The sequence below is a fragment of the Parasteatoda tepidariorum genome, chromosome 10 (assembly GCF_043381705.1).
Source record: "Parasteatoda tepidariorum isolate YZ-2023 chromosome 10, CAS_Ptep_4.0, whole genome shotgun sequence".
Lineage (NCBI taxonomy): Eukaryota > Metazoa > Arthropoda > Arachnida > Araneae > Theridiidae > Parasteatoda > Parasteatoda tepidariorum.
In genome coordinates, this window is record NC_092213.1 from 12,172,894 (window position 1) to 12,190,348 (window position 17,455).

Consider the following 17,455-nt stretch of genomic DNA (forward strand, 5'->3'; position numbering starts at 1 on the left):
TGCAGCTTTAACATTTTTCTATACTAAAAGACAATTTATTATTATTATTTACCCTTACTCAGAGATGCCGACTTACTCAGCTTTATGGGAAATATTTTTCTATTAGTAGAAAAATTCGTGTTCCAACACATTTTGCGAAGTAACCAGTCTGGCAACACTAATTCAACAATTATTGCAAACCACTAGAAATGTTCAACTAATTACTTTTAAGCGTTTAGCAACCACAACAAAAAGTTAAAATGTGTTACTGAGCTGAACTCAACATGCCCTGCCGGACTAAATTTTCGATCGAAATTCGCTGTTCCGGAAAATGTTAATGCATAGATGTCAGTTTGCGCCACTTAGTAAAAAAAAATATTTTCTAGTGGTAACGATTTTTAGGTTGTTTTTTGTTCAGTATTTTTCATTTTACAAAAATTAATTCACAACTATATATAAAAAATTCAAAGTATCGTATAAAATGCAACTTTATTGTAGTTTTTAGTATGCGAGCAACCCAAATGGGTAGCGGCTCTGAGGATGATAAGATTGGTATCTTTGGTGTGGAGAGCAACGCAGAAACGAGTGGTATTACCAGAACGCAGGCCATCAGTAGAACAGAGTTACAGATAAGGTGGTTGCGGGACTATTTATCGCTTATGTAAACTTTTCTTTGTAATCAACAGTTTTTTTCTTCAATCTCTTGTAAATATGTAAATAGTTGTATATATTTTCTATATTATTTTCTATTTTATAACACCAGAGTAAATGTTAATTATATTCCAATCCCTGTAAACCCCCCATTGCATGCCATACTGTTTAAAATCGAATTTAAAAAACTTCTCATACAAGAAATAAAGCATTTTTAAAGTATGCAAATATTTTTGCAAACTTAAACACACTTTTATTACCTCAAAAACTCAATGCATATAAAATACAACAATTTTAAACTATGCATAATTTTCTTTAAAAAAAATTGAGATGCTAAGTAGTTGCAATCCTCAAATGATAAAGTAATTTTCAAAACCAAGGAGCTAATTAAAATAAAATTAAAAAAACAAAAGGGTATAACAAATGAAAAAAAATTAAAAACGTATGAATTTCTTCGTCAGACTGTTAAAGTCAGTTATTGTCCCGTAGTGCTGTGTTATTCTAAACTCTTGAAAATGCACACTTTTTACATGAGAATATATTTATTTTAAAAAAATATATATAACGCAATGCTGTTTATTCGTAATTTTTTTTTTAAATACAATTTATAAAAAGTACGATTCTCAAGGGTCCCCTGAGTGCTTGGATCCTCCAGGTGAGCTCACGCGTGAAGACGGTTCTACCAGCTACAGTTTTCTTTCTCAGTGACTGAGTGCTTTCCAAGCACTTTAACACCAACATGTATCTCAAATTTCAGACTAACTGTACACTATAAAGTCTAAAATTTTTTTAAAAAAATAATAGGCTAGCAAAAGCATGAATAAAATAAAATAAACACAAAAAGAGATAAATAAAAGCAGGAATAAACGAAAACAACTGCTAAACCAAAATCTCATTTCTCATCTTTCATCTCCTAAAGACCTCAGCCTTTGGCCTAGCCTTCCTTAACGAACAGCTAAATAAGGAACTCTGTGTATGGAAGGTTTGTAAATACTTCCTTTCTTTCCATCATCTTGATGGATCTCAAGATCACCGCCCATTAATCAGCTGCCGTAAACTCGATGTACTAATTGCCAGGCTCAGAACTAAATCTCTTCCGACAAATGCGATTTTACACAAGTGTGAATTGATACAAAATCCAAACTGCACGTATTGCGGAACTAACGACATAAATGATCATTTCCTCCTGGAATGTCCCTCGTTCCTGAAAGCTCGAAAAGAACTTTATCAGGTCCTATGTCTTACAAATCCAGCATATCCCAATATCGTGAAGATGACTTTTAATCCTCGGACCAAACTAAAATCCCTCTGCAAATTTTTCCAAGCCACAAACCGATTCTAACTCATCTACCACCTTCAGCTATCAATCAAGTATCGACCACATAAATGGAAATACAGAGGTGTAAGCGAAAGCAAAGAACTTGTCGCACTCATTTAACAAATCAACAAAAATAAAAGCAGGCTTTTAAATTAGAAGCACGAAACAATTTTTAGAACAACAGAGTTGTTGTTTTTTTTTTAGAGATTAGTATTGTTTTGGAATTTGATTTTTCTAGTTTGTTTTACAAGATTATAACTACAGTGGAGCATCGTTTATACGACGATCACTTATACGACGTTTACATTTATACGACGTTTTAGTGTGGTCCCAAATCATTCCTATTCATTTTAATGTAAAAATATATCGTTTATACGACGCACAGAATCGGTTATACGTCGGTTTTTNCTTCAACATTTTTCTATACTAAAATACAATTTATTATTATTATTTACCCTTACTCAGAGATGCCGACTTGCTCAGCTTTATGGGAAATATTTTTCTATTAGTAGAAAAATTCGTGTTCCAACACTTTTTTGCAAAGTAACCAGTCTGGCAACACTAATTCAACAAATATTGCAAACCATTAGAAATGTTCAACTAATTACTTTTAAATGTTTAGCAACCACAACAAAAAGTTAAAATATGTTGCTGAACTCAGTGGCGGACTAGGCAAGATTATAATTCCGGGCCGATTTTTCAGTCATGACGCATACTTTGTTTTTGGTAGCTTGGTTTTAAAGCATATAGTGTGTAGTTCTATTTCATTATCAGATTCCAAGAAAAAAAAGGGTAAAAATAATATACATGTACGAAAATTAAATAAATAAACATGATTTATTAAAACAAACATAAACATAATTTATTAAAACAAACAATAATACTTAAACAAATATACCCAGAATGATTAGTTATATTGCCTTTTTTCTCACTTTTAATTCTGAAAACTCGTCAATTAGTTTGTCATAATTAATGCAGTTATTTAATAACTCTTTTTTATATAAAGTAATGATAAACTATTTAATTTTCGTTGGCCTAATGTGGATCTTAAATTTTTTTTTATTCTGACCATTACTGAGAATGATCTTTCATCGCTTCCATTGGAAGGGTTAAATAAATTCTCAGAATTATGTTTAAATTAGGGAATTATTTTCCTGAATAAATGACCACGTGGATACAGGCGAAATAATATTTTATTTACTTATAAAAGTCTTAAATACTTCATTTTTCAGTTTTGCTAGGTTTAAATCTTGTTCATAAAATTTTAATTCCTCTATTGAAGAGTCACAAACATCACTATCATGAAAAATTGTTTTGAATTTATTGTTAATAGTTCGATATCCCTCGGATCTTTTTTTAATGTTGCTAATTAAAGAATCGCATAGAACAAAAAAATATTAACTTTGAAATGTTCTTTGCCACTGAATCATATTTAATGTTCTGGAATTTCCTCATGAAACAGTTTTCGCATTTTCTGCCGTTTTTTATCATTAGTATATGCAATATCTTTAACTTTTTTTGCTTCTTTTTCGAAATTGTCAAAATCATCTCTAGCAGTTTGTATGAAATCTATCAATGAATCATGTATTAAAACTGCTGTATTTAAGGATTTGTCTTTTTGTTGAAGAGTCTTGTTTGAAGCATCGATTCTCTCTAAAATCATTTCCCATATAGAAAGTAACGGTACATACTCAAATGTATCAAGTTTTTTATGCAAATCGGCAGCTTCGAACCTAGTTAATGGTTTTTCATCTTTGTTTGAGGAAAAATGCCTCAAATAATGTTTAATTTCTTCATAATTTTCATTTAAGGATTTCACAACATTTGAAAGAGCAGACCACTTGGTGTCACAAATATGTTTAATACTCAAGTGTTTGCTCTTACGAAATTTGTGGAATGCGTTCCCCCTATGTGTAGAACTTGAAAAAAATACGTACAATTCCTGCACGATATTGAAAAAAGCAATGCAACGATGCGAATGCGATTTCCATTCTTCCAACTTTCGGCAGCAGCGTTTCCAATTAAATTTAATGAATGATTTGCGCATGGTATAAAATAGGCAAAAAATATGTTCTTTTATTCTAGATTGGAGTCTCTTATATTTACCTGACATATTAAACGCATTATCATAACTCTGTCCCAGACAGTTAGTGATGTCTAAATCTACATTATTTAAAAATTCTTAAATGACTTTCTCCAAGTTTTTACCAGTATGGGAAAATATAGGTAGAAATCCCAAAAATCTTTGTTTTATATCACTTGGAAGAACATAGCGAATAATAACGGTCAGCTGATCTACGTGAGATACATCAGGTGTTGAATCAATAATTAGAGAGTAAAATTTGGCTTCCTTTATTTCGTTCACTATAGTGAGTAGTAAATCTTTCGCCCACCCTTGTCGTCTTTATCTATCAAAGATTCGGCATAATTTGAATACGTTTCAGCTATAATTATGAATATCACGTTTCTCTGTTAAATAAAAATAAAAATTAATTACAAAAATTAAGAACCTAATTTTTGGACCCCAAAAATTACGGGCCCTCGGCACGTGCCTAGGTTGCCTAAGCCTTAGTCCGCCCCTGGCTGAACTCAACATGCCCTGCCTGACTAAATTTTCGATCGAAATTTGCTGTTCCGGAAACTGTTAATGCATAGATGTCAGTTTGCGCCACTTAGTAAAAAAAAATATTTTCTAGTGGTAATGATTTTTAGGTTGCTTTTAGTTCAGTATTTTTTATATTGCATAATTTATTCACAACTATATATAAAAAATTCAAAGTATCGTATAAAATGCAACTTTATTGTAGTTTTCAGTATCCGAGCAACCCAAATGGGTAGCGGCTCTGAGGACGATAAGATTGGTATCTTTGGTGTGGAGAGCAACGCAGAAACGAGTGGTATTACCAGAACGCAGGCCATCAGTAGAACAGAGTTACAGATAAGGTAGTTGCGGGACTATCTATCACTTATGTAAACTCTTCTTTGTAATCAACAGTTTTTTTTTCAATCTCTTGTAAATAGGTAAATAGTTGTATATATTTTCTATTTTATTACACCAGAGTAAATGTTAATTATATTCCAACCCCTGTAAACCCCCTATTGCATGTCATACTGTTTAAAATCGAATTAAAAAACTTCACATACACGAAATAAGGCACTTTTAAAGTATGCAATAATTTTTGCAAACTTAAACACATTTTTATTACCCCAAAAACTCAACACACAGAAAATAAAGCAATTTTAAACCATGCATAATTTAAAAAAAATTGAGATGCTAACTTGTTGCAATCCTCAAATGATAAAATAATTTTCAAAACCAAGAAGCTAATTAAAATAATTAAATTTCAAAAAAAGGGTGTAACAAATGAAAAAAATTGAAAAGGTATGAATTATTTCGTCAAACTATTAAAGGCATTTATTAAAACAGCGTTTAATGCACATCAGACATCGTAACCAGTTAAAAAGTTGCTGTCCCGTAGTGCTGTGTAATTCTAAACTCTTGAAAATGCACACTTTTTACACGAGAACATATTTATTTTAAAAAATACATATATATGTTGTTTATTCTTAATTTTTTTTAATACAATTTATAAAAAGTAAGATTCTCAAGCACCCCCTGAGTGCCTGGGGCCCNNNCCCCCCGAGTGATTTGATCCCCCGGGTGTACCCATGCGTATAGACGGTACTATCAGCTGCAGTGCTTTCTAAGCACTTTAACCCCAACATGTCCTTCAAATTTCAGATTAACTGTAAACTCTGCACCTGTGAAGCCCGGCATGCCGGGGGAAGTCGGGGGAGCGTACTGGACGTCATACCCTTAATTTGTAAATTTTGTATATAGTTTTTCATTTGTTTTTTATTTTATTTTTTTATTTAATAACCGTCGTTGAACGGCCGGCCCAATTTTATGGGTTTACGACTACTAATGTTCAACTCCGCAGCCTTGTAATATTGAACCCAATCCAGAAGACAAGAGAACTCCTGGGTCGAGTATTGGGAGAAATTTGACGTCGTGGAGGACTTTTTGCTGGAGCTAACCCGCATTTGCGTTACATGGAGAGGAAGACCACGAAAACCTTCCACGGCTAGCCTGCGGCAAGGGGACTCTAACCCATGATCCGTCTACCACTGAGGATATCTCACGTCAGCACTGTGGTCGATGCAAGCCGGATGTGGAATTCGTATCGACTGGGATTCGAACCCGGTACGCCACATTGGGAGGCGAACGCTCTATTCCCTGAGCCATCGCGGCTCTTGTACATAATTTATATCTTTTATTGCTCATTATCACTTGATATCTCATTCATATACTAGACTTCGTTTTTTGCAAAGCAAATTTTCACCCAATTTAGATTTTGACTTCGCTATCAATTATCCCCTCTCTTCCAACTTTTAATATAATTTGACTTCCCTCTGGGTTAGGCACTCTGTTAGCACTGCATCAGTCAGTGTAGTTATCACCACACGAAGGTACTTTTAAAAAGTGAACGTAATTATCTTTATTCTACAGCTTTTACTATTTAATTCGCTACCATTTTAATAAAATATTTTCAGAAAGTGGAGCAGTTGGCTGCCTTAATTAACCCCTTGGGGACGGGTGATTCATAAAAGCATTCGTGCAAAATCAGATACAGGATGTAAATAAATAAAAAACGGTAGCTTAAATGTAATGGTTGCTAATTTGACAGACTTACTTTGCTTTTACTTTAATTATTGCTAGTTTAATCATATATATAATCAATGTTAGTTCAAAGTATAACTAAATAATTTTATTTTGAACCAAAGTAATGTTGAATTAAATAAATCAAACAATTACAACCCAGCCAAAAATAAACTGCTAAAGAACTACTTTCTTTACCAGTTTTATCTTTTTACCCTGATTGATACGATTTTATGCTGGCACGTATTTGTGACGGTCGGCGCAAAAGGGTTAATGCAGAGATGCCTACTTGCTCCGCTATGTAAGAAATATTTTCTAGTGGTAACGAAATTTAAATTATATTTTGTTTAGCATTTTTCAGTTTAAGTAATTTTTCCGCCACTACAAATCAAAAATGTGAAGAATCGCATGAAATGCAACTTTATTTGGTTAAAAAGGGTGGGCGTTATTATCCTTATTCTACAATTTTCGCTATTTAATTCGCTACCAATTTGTTAAAAGTTTTGCAGAAAGCGAAGCAGTTGGCATCCCTGTTACTGGGATGCCACAGGTGACTATAAATGTAAAAAGTGGTAGAAACTCAAATCTATACTTTTATTTATTTCTTTAATTAGTCAATTATAGCTACCACTAGGATTTACATTTTAAATTATTCATAATGAAATCGAAATCATTCTTTTTATTTATTTAAAAAAGTAAAGTGAAAAAATATGCTATCAAAATGCACTAATTTAAATTTTTTTAATAAAATTTTTAATTTCGTTAATCATTACTTTATGCGTTTTTAATCGGCTGTGGCAGCTCTCCTGTTAATGTATGATTCTTACGTTTCGTAAATTTGATTCAAATTTATTTGCCAGCCACTAAATATAAATAATACAAAAAATTACATTAAACCCTACTTTGTATCAGTTATCTAGCGATAAGCCTTTTAAAGTTATAGTGAAATTCACCTAACCTCTGAAAGTTTGTCTTTAAATCTCGATAACTTCAAAAAATCTTTCGCAGAATAAAAGAACAATTGCCCCCCCCCCCTGCCCTTATTGTTTCAATAGGCAGTAAAACTGCCAAGAGGCACTGTCACCGATATAGTAAAAATTATGAAAAAGCAATATAAAAAAAGTGGAAGGAATATTTTATTTTTTCTCTTCTTTTACTATCTTATTTATTATCTATTTTATTTCTCGGTTATAACATGCATAATTTAAAAAAAAAAAATTTGGGACAGGATTACCATGGGCGAGCGAAAATGCAAAATGTGGTGACTAATAAAATTTAGAGTACAAAACTTTATCGTCTTGCAGTGGACTGATGGTTAAGACACGGTTCCCCACATGTTACCGAAGTCAATAAGCATCACCAGCTGTGGTCAATGTGTCGGTGGGGGTCTACCTTGATCCACCTGCGAAGGGACAGAGGGTGCGTGGTTCTGGCTCTCGTTCCACCGTAAAGTGCTCAATTTCCCGGCAGGTGTCGGACTACCGCAGCGGTGGAGCCATCCCCTCCGCAGAGGATCAAAATTGTGATGGCATGTCTTCGGATCATCCTCAGGGATGTTTCCCAGACCGTCGCCAATAGCTTATTGTGCAGCTCTAGTGCGACGGTAATAAACTACAACAACCACAACAAAACTTTATTAAAAGAAGCTGAATTTGGCTACTTATACAAGCATATTTCTTTCAGTTTATTATTGTTTTTGTTTTAAATATGAATCATTTGAAATGCAAATCATAGTGACAGTGAAAGAGATTGTAAATAAATAAAATGAATTGAGTTTCTACCATTTTTTACATTTTTAATAGTTCCTGACATACTTGTTTATCACTGTGGTTAAACAGTCGACTCAATTTTTGATTTTACGACTGCCAATGTTTGTCTCCATAGCCATGTAATTTTGAACACGATCCAGAATACAAGGGAACTCCTGGATCAAGTAGTGAGAGAAATTTGCCTTCGTGAGGACTTTTTTGATGAAATTATATGAATGATTAACTACTGAATCATGATTTGCGTTACATGGAGAGGAAAACCTCGAAAACCTTCGACTGACGTCGAGGAGACTCATACGCATGATCTGTCAACCACTGGAGATATTCTACGTCAGCAGTGTGGTCGGTGCGAGTTTGTTGCAGAATTCGTATCGACCAGCCATCGCTGGGATTCAAACCCACGTTACCTCATTTTAAAGCGAGCGCTCTATCTTCTGAGGCCACTGGCACTCTTGCTTGGAACAAATAAGGGGCCTCAAGCAGTCTCGATAGCGTAGCATTCTACCCTGACACTTGATAGCATAGAGGGCTCGAATTTTGCTGTATCTTACTTATCTTGTTTCTTAATACTCAATAAAAAAATCTAATGACGTCATCACGCACTGTCAATAAATGACATCCTATCACGTGATTTACTTACTATTAGTGAAAATGAGTAACAGTAACCACCATCGATCATTTCCAACAAATGTAAGGACAAGTCTCTTGGGTTGCGTTTATCACAAAATTGATAAAAGCAGTAAACACATTTTTTGTATAATGTGTTTACTGCTTTTGTAATAGACAAGCACTTGATCTTCCCTAATTCGGGTGTGGTTATTTTAAATCTGAAATCCGTTTCGTTCCGAAAGCTACAGGTGTTTTTTCAAAATGGTATTATTAGTTATGTTTATTTTTTGTCTGAATTTACAGAAAAAATATAGGTTTATATATATACTACATTTGTCTGCTGCTTTGAGAATAGCACTAAAAACAATAAAACTTTAAATTATTTCATCGTAAATTGAAATTTATTATCGCTTTCTTCCTACTACTCCCTGCATACCAGAAAAGTCTAGACACTTAATCGCTCGAGGGAATTTTAAAAATTTTTTATTAAATTGCTTAAAAACTGTAGTCTGTAGAGAGAAACCGATTTTGCAGATTTAAAATCAGCGCAGCAAAAGTAACTGAAATCTGTTTGAAAAAATTTTCATGTAGCAGAAAAAAAATTGTTCCGTAGTGTTATCATCCGAAATTATAGGGTTGAAGTCGTGTTATTTTGATTATTATGTAACAATTCTAGTATATTACCTACTTATTACGCAGCATTCTATGTTAAACACATTTAATAAATCTATGTTAAACACATTTAAATAAGTGTCAAAACTTGTTAATTATTTGAGAAGTTCGATCCCCAAAGGCCGAAGACTCCCCGCGTAGTAAATGGTGACTGTTGCACGCTAAATCTGTTGGGTCACAAAGTCCTCCATGTTCCTTCTTTATTTTTTTTTTAGTTCATACTTCTAGGGGTACTGAATTGGAGATTGATCATTCTCTGGTTCAGGTTAAAATTACGATCTGTGGATGCGTGAATGGGTCCGTCATATAAACGGTGTTTTGACGCGTAAGTCGTATTCTTGGCCATAGATGGCGCTACTGAAAAACAAGAAACGCACCCTCTACCTTAAAATTCAGATTGGCAAATGGAATTAGAAAGAACAAGAACAATCATTAAACAGTAAGCATATAGCTACTTTTATTATAACATTTGCGCAACATCTATTTGCAATCTACATAATGTGCAATAAACAATATGCGAAATTGTGGAACGTTATTAGGAGATAACTTTTCACATTATTACCAATTAACATCTTTGACGAATTTTTTAAGGTGTCCTAAAAATAAATAAAAGTCTTAAAAACAAAATTATAGATGAAATTTCAATGATAAAATAGGGCAAGTTTGTTATGACGCTAAAACTTTATTTTTATTTTCTTTTATTTTAATGAAGCAATTACTAAGAAAAATTATTTATGTTTGCAAATAGATCTTAATATAGTCATAAGAGAAATATTTGGACGTGCTTTGCTTAAACATAAGCAGGATAAATTCTTTTTAAAAGATATATTCTACGTATGGTATAATATATTCTACGTATATTATGAGTAATTTCAACTTTTTCCAACTTCTTATAATTTTTTCATATTTTCCAACTTTGGAAAGACTCCAACCTTTCTGTTTGCATTAAGAAACAGAAATTATTGCAATCCACAATATTTTTTGTACATGGAATATTACTATTTTTCTCTCCCCTTGGTTTTGAGCGGCAGCCAACAAGGGTGAAAAATACATATTCTGTGTGAGAAATAATATTTAGAAATTGTCCAAAAATATTTTAAAACTTCATATTTCTAATGTTATGTAAAAACGTCAATTTGTCATATTGAATTTTTTCATTGTTTTATTATTTCACAAGCAAAAGGCTTAATTTTTTTATGGCTACCACAATGTTTGCCAAATCAATGTATTTTACCTTACTGTATGTAATTTCATGATGAATGGGATAGGGGCCGCTTCGTGACCCAGATGCCCAGTTTATTCAAATAAATCAAGAAAACAGGCGACTGAAACTGTAAAAAGTAGTAGACACTCAATTTATTTTTATTTTAGTCAATGTAACTACTGGAAATTACGTTTGAAACTATACATACTTAAAACAAAAATATTACATTCAATAGCAAACTGAAAAAAATATGCTTTACAAAGTTGCGAGTTTTAACCTATTTTCATAAAAACTTATACTGTATTTAGTCACTACTTTTTGAATTTTTAGTCACCCATAGCCAACCTGCGCAGAGTTGAAAATTCATAGAAATGTCAAAATGGAAAGAGAAAAGTGCTGAAACTGGTAAGAAAATAATTTCATTTTAAGCATGTTTTGGAGAACAATAAAATATCCATGGCTACAAATATTTTTTAGCAGTTATAGATACAAATTGGACTATTATTTTCCGAAAAAAATTTAGCACAGTGCTTCCATGACCTGAGAAAAATAAATAAGGGGTAAGTAGAGTTTTTCAAAACTGCTGAAAAAATGCTTAAATTTAGCTCCAGTGTCCCTTTTACTTATTTTCTGAAGCTCTAATTACAAGCAAAAATATATTTCGGCATTTTTTAATTTTAAAAAACATCTTAATAGTCGTCGCTAAGAGAAATGTGTTAGATTATGGGAATTATATTTGTTCTAAAATATAAATTCGAAAAAAGTAGTTTGAACAAAAAAATCTCATTCTTATTCAAAAATGTATCAATAATTTATTTTTCGCAATAAAGAAATTTCAATGATGAATAACTATTTCTCTAAATAACTGCCAATAGTTTATTTAGATTATTTATTTGAAAAATTATTGCTTGGTAGTGAGGAGTGTTTGAAAGATTCTAAATTTTTCAGTCAGAAAAAGACACCGTATTTCATGTTGTATTTCATAACCATAAATTATTTAAATTCTAAATATAATATTTTTATCTAATTTTGACCTACATTAACCCTTTGCGTACGGTTTCTACGTTGTACCATCACATGTGGTTCACATGTTGTACCAGTCCTAAGCAAGATGTTGAGTCCTAAGCAAAATAATGAAAAATGTGTTTCGTAAAATTTCTGCATCATAGGGCTTAGCCTTCGAAATTTTGGTTTCGTAAAAAATGAAAAATAAAGTAATATAGAGCTGAATGACACACACATTCCCTCTAAAAAATTTAAAGCTGTACTTACAGATCTGCGTAAGGATTTATTCTTGACAATAACCATTCACACGATAAAAGCTCGTAAAATGAAACAGACTAAACAAGACAAGAACTCCTCAAGTTAAAAGTCTAAAGTTAAGTGTCCGGCAGTTCGAGTAAAAAAAAAATGAATGAGTCAAATTTGCTCTAAAAATCAAGGATGCGAAGAAACGGTAAATGCGTAAGAGTATTTTGAGTCATATATGAATGGTGAACATCAGTTTCTGAAAGTTTGTTCCTGCTAAACATCACATCATCTCATCCGTGAATTAACCTGCCTTATCTGCCTCAATTCCTTGCGGAATAATAAAAAGAGATAAAAGAAAGTGTTTTCTAAAAATAACTTTTTTTTTCTCCTGAATTTTAGCACTTGTATTTCAAAATTTTTAAAGCTAGTGCGTACCTGCCAACTTTCACTCTCTTAAAAAGTTAATAAAACAATTAGCAAAAAACAATCTTTTTTAAAACTCTCTTAAAAAGTTAATAAAATAATTAGAGAAAAACAATCTTACTTAAAACTCTCTCAAAAAGTTAATAAAACAATTAGCGAAAAACAATCTTACTCAAAACTCTCTTAAAAAGTTAATAAATCAACTAGCGAAAAACAATCTTATTCAAAACTCTCTTATGAAAGTTAATAAAACAATTAGCGAAAAACAATCATACTTAAAAATACATTTATATTTTGACCAAGTTGAAATTCGCTATCGTAAATATTATTATTCTTTCATTTATTAGTTTTAATTATTTATAAATAATGGTGGTCAAAGTCATTTATAATTACTATTTAAATTCAAAAAGTTTAATATATGAATTTTGCCAGCACTTTAAATATGAAATATAAAATTTTCCGCGAAAACCGGAAGAATTGACAGTTATGCTAGCATTATAGTAAGGGCTAAAAATGAAATAATCAAAGCCACTATTTTTATAATGGAAATTTTCGTACTACCCTGGACATACGCGAGCCCATAAATGTTAAAAGTAGTAGAAATCGAATTTCTTCTTTTAGTTTTATTCTTTCATTTTTTATTCGCAGCTATCACCATACACAGGGTCGACCCGGGCGACTAAAATTGGAGAAAGTGGTGATTGTAGAACCGTCGGAGAACAGTCGACCCAATTTTTTGGGTTTACATCAACTTATGTTTAACTCCGTAGTCTTGTAATTTTAAACCCAATCCAGAAGACAAGGGAACTTCTGAATCAAGTAGTGGGAGAAATTTGCCTTCGTAGGGGACTTTTTGATGGAACTAACTCGCATTTGCGCAACATGGAGAGGAAAACAATGAAAACCTCCCACGGTTAGCCTGACGACAAGGAGATTCTAACCCATGATCCGTCTACCACGGAGGATATTTTAAATCAGAACTGTGGTTGGTGTGAGCTGGTTGCGGAATTCATATCGACCAACATCACTGGGATTCGAACCCGGTTCACCCCATTGGAAGGCGAACATTCTATCCCCTTGAAGAAATTCAAAATTTTATTAAAATAAATAAAAATTTTAAACTTTCAATAGCATTTTTTTCCCAGTTTGCTGTTGAAAGTGAAAGCAAAAAAAAAAAAAAAAATGGAAGGGAATATCTATTTGTTATTAACAAATATGTATACTACATTATTTTCGGACGGCCATATATATAGATCAGTTTTTTCTTCTTTTTTTTCTAGAGCTTGAATGGTTTAAAATTCTTGTTTATAAAGTCATAATTCGTCCAAATGCTTTTACATTAAACTGTCTACAAGTGGGAAAAATTTGAAAAATGGTGACAAAAGCTAAAAAGGTTACGAAAGGCTAAATGAAATTATAAAGGTTTTAATTATAGGAATAAAGATGGGCAGTTTTAATATCTATTTATCGTTACTTAAGTTTACAAGTAGAAATTTGTGCATAGCAATTAGGAAAAATGACTTGTTTCTCCAATATCTCTCTCTCTCTATCAATTTTTTTAAATTTTACAGATTGTGGAAGCCCTGTAAATGCACCTGAGACCAAAAAGCGATTCTAAATTTTTAAGAATACAAGGAAACGAATTGACTGGGATAGCCTGGTTGGTAGGAGGTTGGACTCGTGTTCGGAAGAACTGAAATTCAATCCAGTCTGCCAAAGAATTCCCGTGTATTAAATCGTGATTAGCGAAAGTGTTTGGCGAGTTTTTTGAGGTTTTTCTTTATATGTAACGCAAATGCGAGTTAGTTCCATCAAAACATTGTAAGGCTAGTTTGTTCCAATTCAGGAGCCGTGGCGGCTTAGGTGATAGAGCGCTCGCCTCCCAATGAGGCGACCGTGGTTTAAATCCCAGCGATGGCTGGTTTATACGAATTCCACACCCGGCTCGCACCGACCATAGTGCTGACGAAAAATACCCTTAGCGGAAGACGGATTATGAGTTAGAGTCCCCTTGCCGTCGGGCTAACCGTCGGAGGGTTTTCATTGTTTTCCTCCCAGTAGTACTCAGATGCGAGAACTCCTCGTTCAAGTATTGGGAGAAATTTGCCTTCGTGGAGGACTTTTTGATGGAACTAACTCGCATTTGCGTTACATGGAGATGAAAACCACGAAAACCTCCCAAGGTTAGGCTGACGGTAAAGGGACTCTAACTCATGATCCGTCTACCACTGAGGATATTTTTCGTCTGCACTGTGGTAGGTATGAACCGAGTGTGGAATTCGTATCGACCAGGCATCGCTGAAATTCGAACCAGATTTACCTCATTCGAAGGTGAAAGCTCTATCCCCTGAGCCACCACAGCTCCTGAATGAAGCATTGGAACTAACTAGCCGTCGTGGAGAAAGTTTTCCATAGAACCCGCATACGCGTTACATGTAATGGAAAATCCCCAAAACTGGCCAAATACTCTGTAAAGTAGCACAATTTTTATAACTTATAGGCAGTGGTGATCATATCAGAGCAGTGTTATTCCTTCGACAAATAAATTGGTTGCGAAACATATACTGACCCCCCCTATTACGAATGCCGGATACAGCGAATATTCGGTTTAGTGAACTTTTGTAGTGATCCCGTCCGAACTATAATTTAGCTATTTTCATTTCATACACTTATAGTGTACTGATAAGAAATTAGTATTTCGTCTCTCCGAAAATGACGGGAGAGGGGGGGGGGAGGAACTAGAAATTGAAAAAAATCGTAAAGATAAACGTCTATAAAAATTCGACCAATAGAAAACTACTTCGTTGTATGGAGAATATTTTGAATGCTATTTAACGTTCCTATTAAAAATTTCGTTATAAGAAACGAATTCGCTGTAAAGAAACCATTATAGAAAGACTTTGAATATTTATGTAGTTAATAATATTAGTTTAGTTACAAAGCAAATTATGTGATATCGCAGTCACTATTTGGTGCAATATGCTCAAACATATTTTTTCCAAGATTTTGGCTACAGTAAATAACCGCTAACAGTGAACTTATTTCTGGGTCCGAAGATGGTTCATTTTAGCGGAGCCCGACTGTTCAGATATTCAGTTTTTCTTATCCCCCTGATTCTTGCCTACTCCTCTGCAAACTGCCCCAAAAACATTTTGCATAAAATGTTTGAAACGGCGCCTTACCGACCACGTTGTCTCCAAATCAATAATCGCACTTAATGTTTACAAAACCACAGCAATAAACTCAGGAATTGACTAGTTAAAAAAAGCAATAAAAATTACCTCTTCCGTGTCAGACAATTGGTTGCTAAGATTATCACCCCCGCATGGAGTTATTTTATTACAAAACATGAATAGACTTGTTCTTTTAAATGGGGTTTTCTATTCGGAATCTAAATCATGAAGTGCAAAGACCTGATTCACTGTTTTCACCGCAATGCTTGACAGTGACGTAGTTGCGCACTGGAGTAATGCGCAATTAGAACTTCACAATGATCTCGTGGGCGTGTTACCATGACAGAGTTTCACACATCTTTTATGCCTTATTTGAATATTTCTTTGTAATTCCGTGTGAGCATCCATAAAATGAATTTCCGGGTACATTTTTCGAACGAAAACTACATTTATTTTCTTTGCAACGTCGTTTATGTTATGCTAATAACGATTGAAAGCTATAAATTTTTATTTATAGTCATTTATTTAAAAAGAAAGAAAAATTTAAATGTTTGAAATTCTTTAGATTTTTGGGATATAATGAAATGCTTAATAACAAAATAAAGTTTTTGTAATGAAACAATAAAAACTAAACAAAAGAAATTGAAAAAAAAAATATATATATATATAAGTAAGTTAACAAATAAATGGACGAATAAGTTCGTTTCAACTTTTTCTTCAATCTTGACAAAATTGACAAATTTCATTGTAATTAGAAAATATATTCTTTGCATGAATTATTCATAATTGAAGAGGTTAGTGGCTGAGGCAGGTAAGTGACATTTTCAGGGATATTTATTAATAAGGAGAAATAATAAGGATTTGTTTAATGAAACAGAATTGTTTTTACTTTCCCTTTAATTTTGACATAACTAATCTACAATGATTTTGAGAATACTTGCATGATATTTGGTTATGGTAAATAAAATACGGCAAAGAAGTATTAGCTCTGCCTTCTAATAAATACAGGGTGTCCCGTAAATGTTGCGACAAACTTGTAGGGGAAGTACGGCACATCATAAGGATAAAGAATTACCTAGGAAACCATGACCGGAAATGTTATCGTATGCCGCTAGGGGCGCCATCTTATTATGAACTGCTACTTATCATGCCTTTGAACATCAGATACTTTTATTTATCTAAATTATCTTAATTTTTTTATTAATTATTGTTAAAAACTGCTTTCAAATAGGCACAGTATTAGCTATTTTATCGTAATTTAACGATTTGACGAAATACTGGACAAGCTCACCTTATTATTAAATTACGATAAAACAATTTATTTTAAGCCTAATTTAATGGAACTCTAGACAATAACTAATAGTAACATAATAGGCCGTGATGGCTCAGGGGATAGAGCGTTCGCCTTCCAAAAAAATGAACCGGGTTCGAATCCCAGCGATGTCTGGTAGATACAAATGCCGCCCCCGGTTCGGACGGACCTCAGTGCTGATGTAAAATATCCTCAGTGCTACCACGGAGGATATGGGTAATATCATGGGTTAGAGTCCCCTTGCCGTTAGGCTAACCGTGGGAGGTAAAATTATAGTTTTCCTCTCCATGTAGCGTAAATGCGGGTTAGTTCCATCAAATTTCTTCCAACACTTGATCCAGGAGCTCTCTTGTCTTCTGGATTGGGTTCAACATTACAAGGCTACGGACTTGAGCATAAGTAGTCGTAAACCCAAAAATTGCGTCGGCTGTACA

At 33.2% G+C, this 17,455-nt stretch overlaps 1 protein-coding gene across 2 annotated transcripts in view; it reads right to left on the reverse strand.

The window, feature by feature from the left end:
- Positions 1 to 15,978, reverse strand: part of LOC107453600 (transient receptor potential cation channel subfamily M member-like 2) — an 83,651-nt gene extending 67,673 nt beyond the window's left edge. The window contains exon 1 of one of the 2 annotated variants that reach the window (XM_043044090.2): positions 15,818 to 15,978. In XM_043044090.2, the coding sequence (XP_042900024.1) occupies positions 15,818 to 15,886 (69 nt within the window). In that variant the 5' untranslated portion in view covers positions 15,887 to 15,978. Of the gene's footprint in view, positions 1 to 12,134; positions 12,282 to 15,817 lie in introns of those variants that run through there. The other variant, XM_043044091.2, reaches the window with a different exon arrangement.
- Positions 15,979 to 17,455: the final 1,477 nt, after the last annotated feature.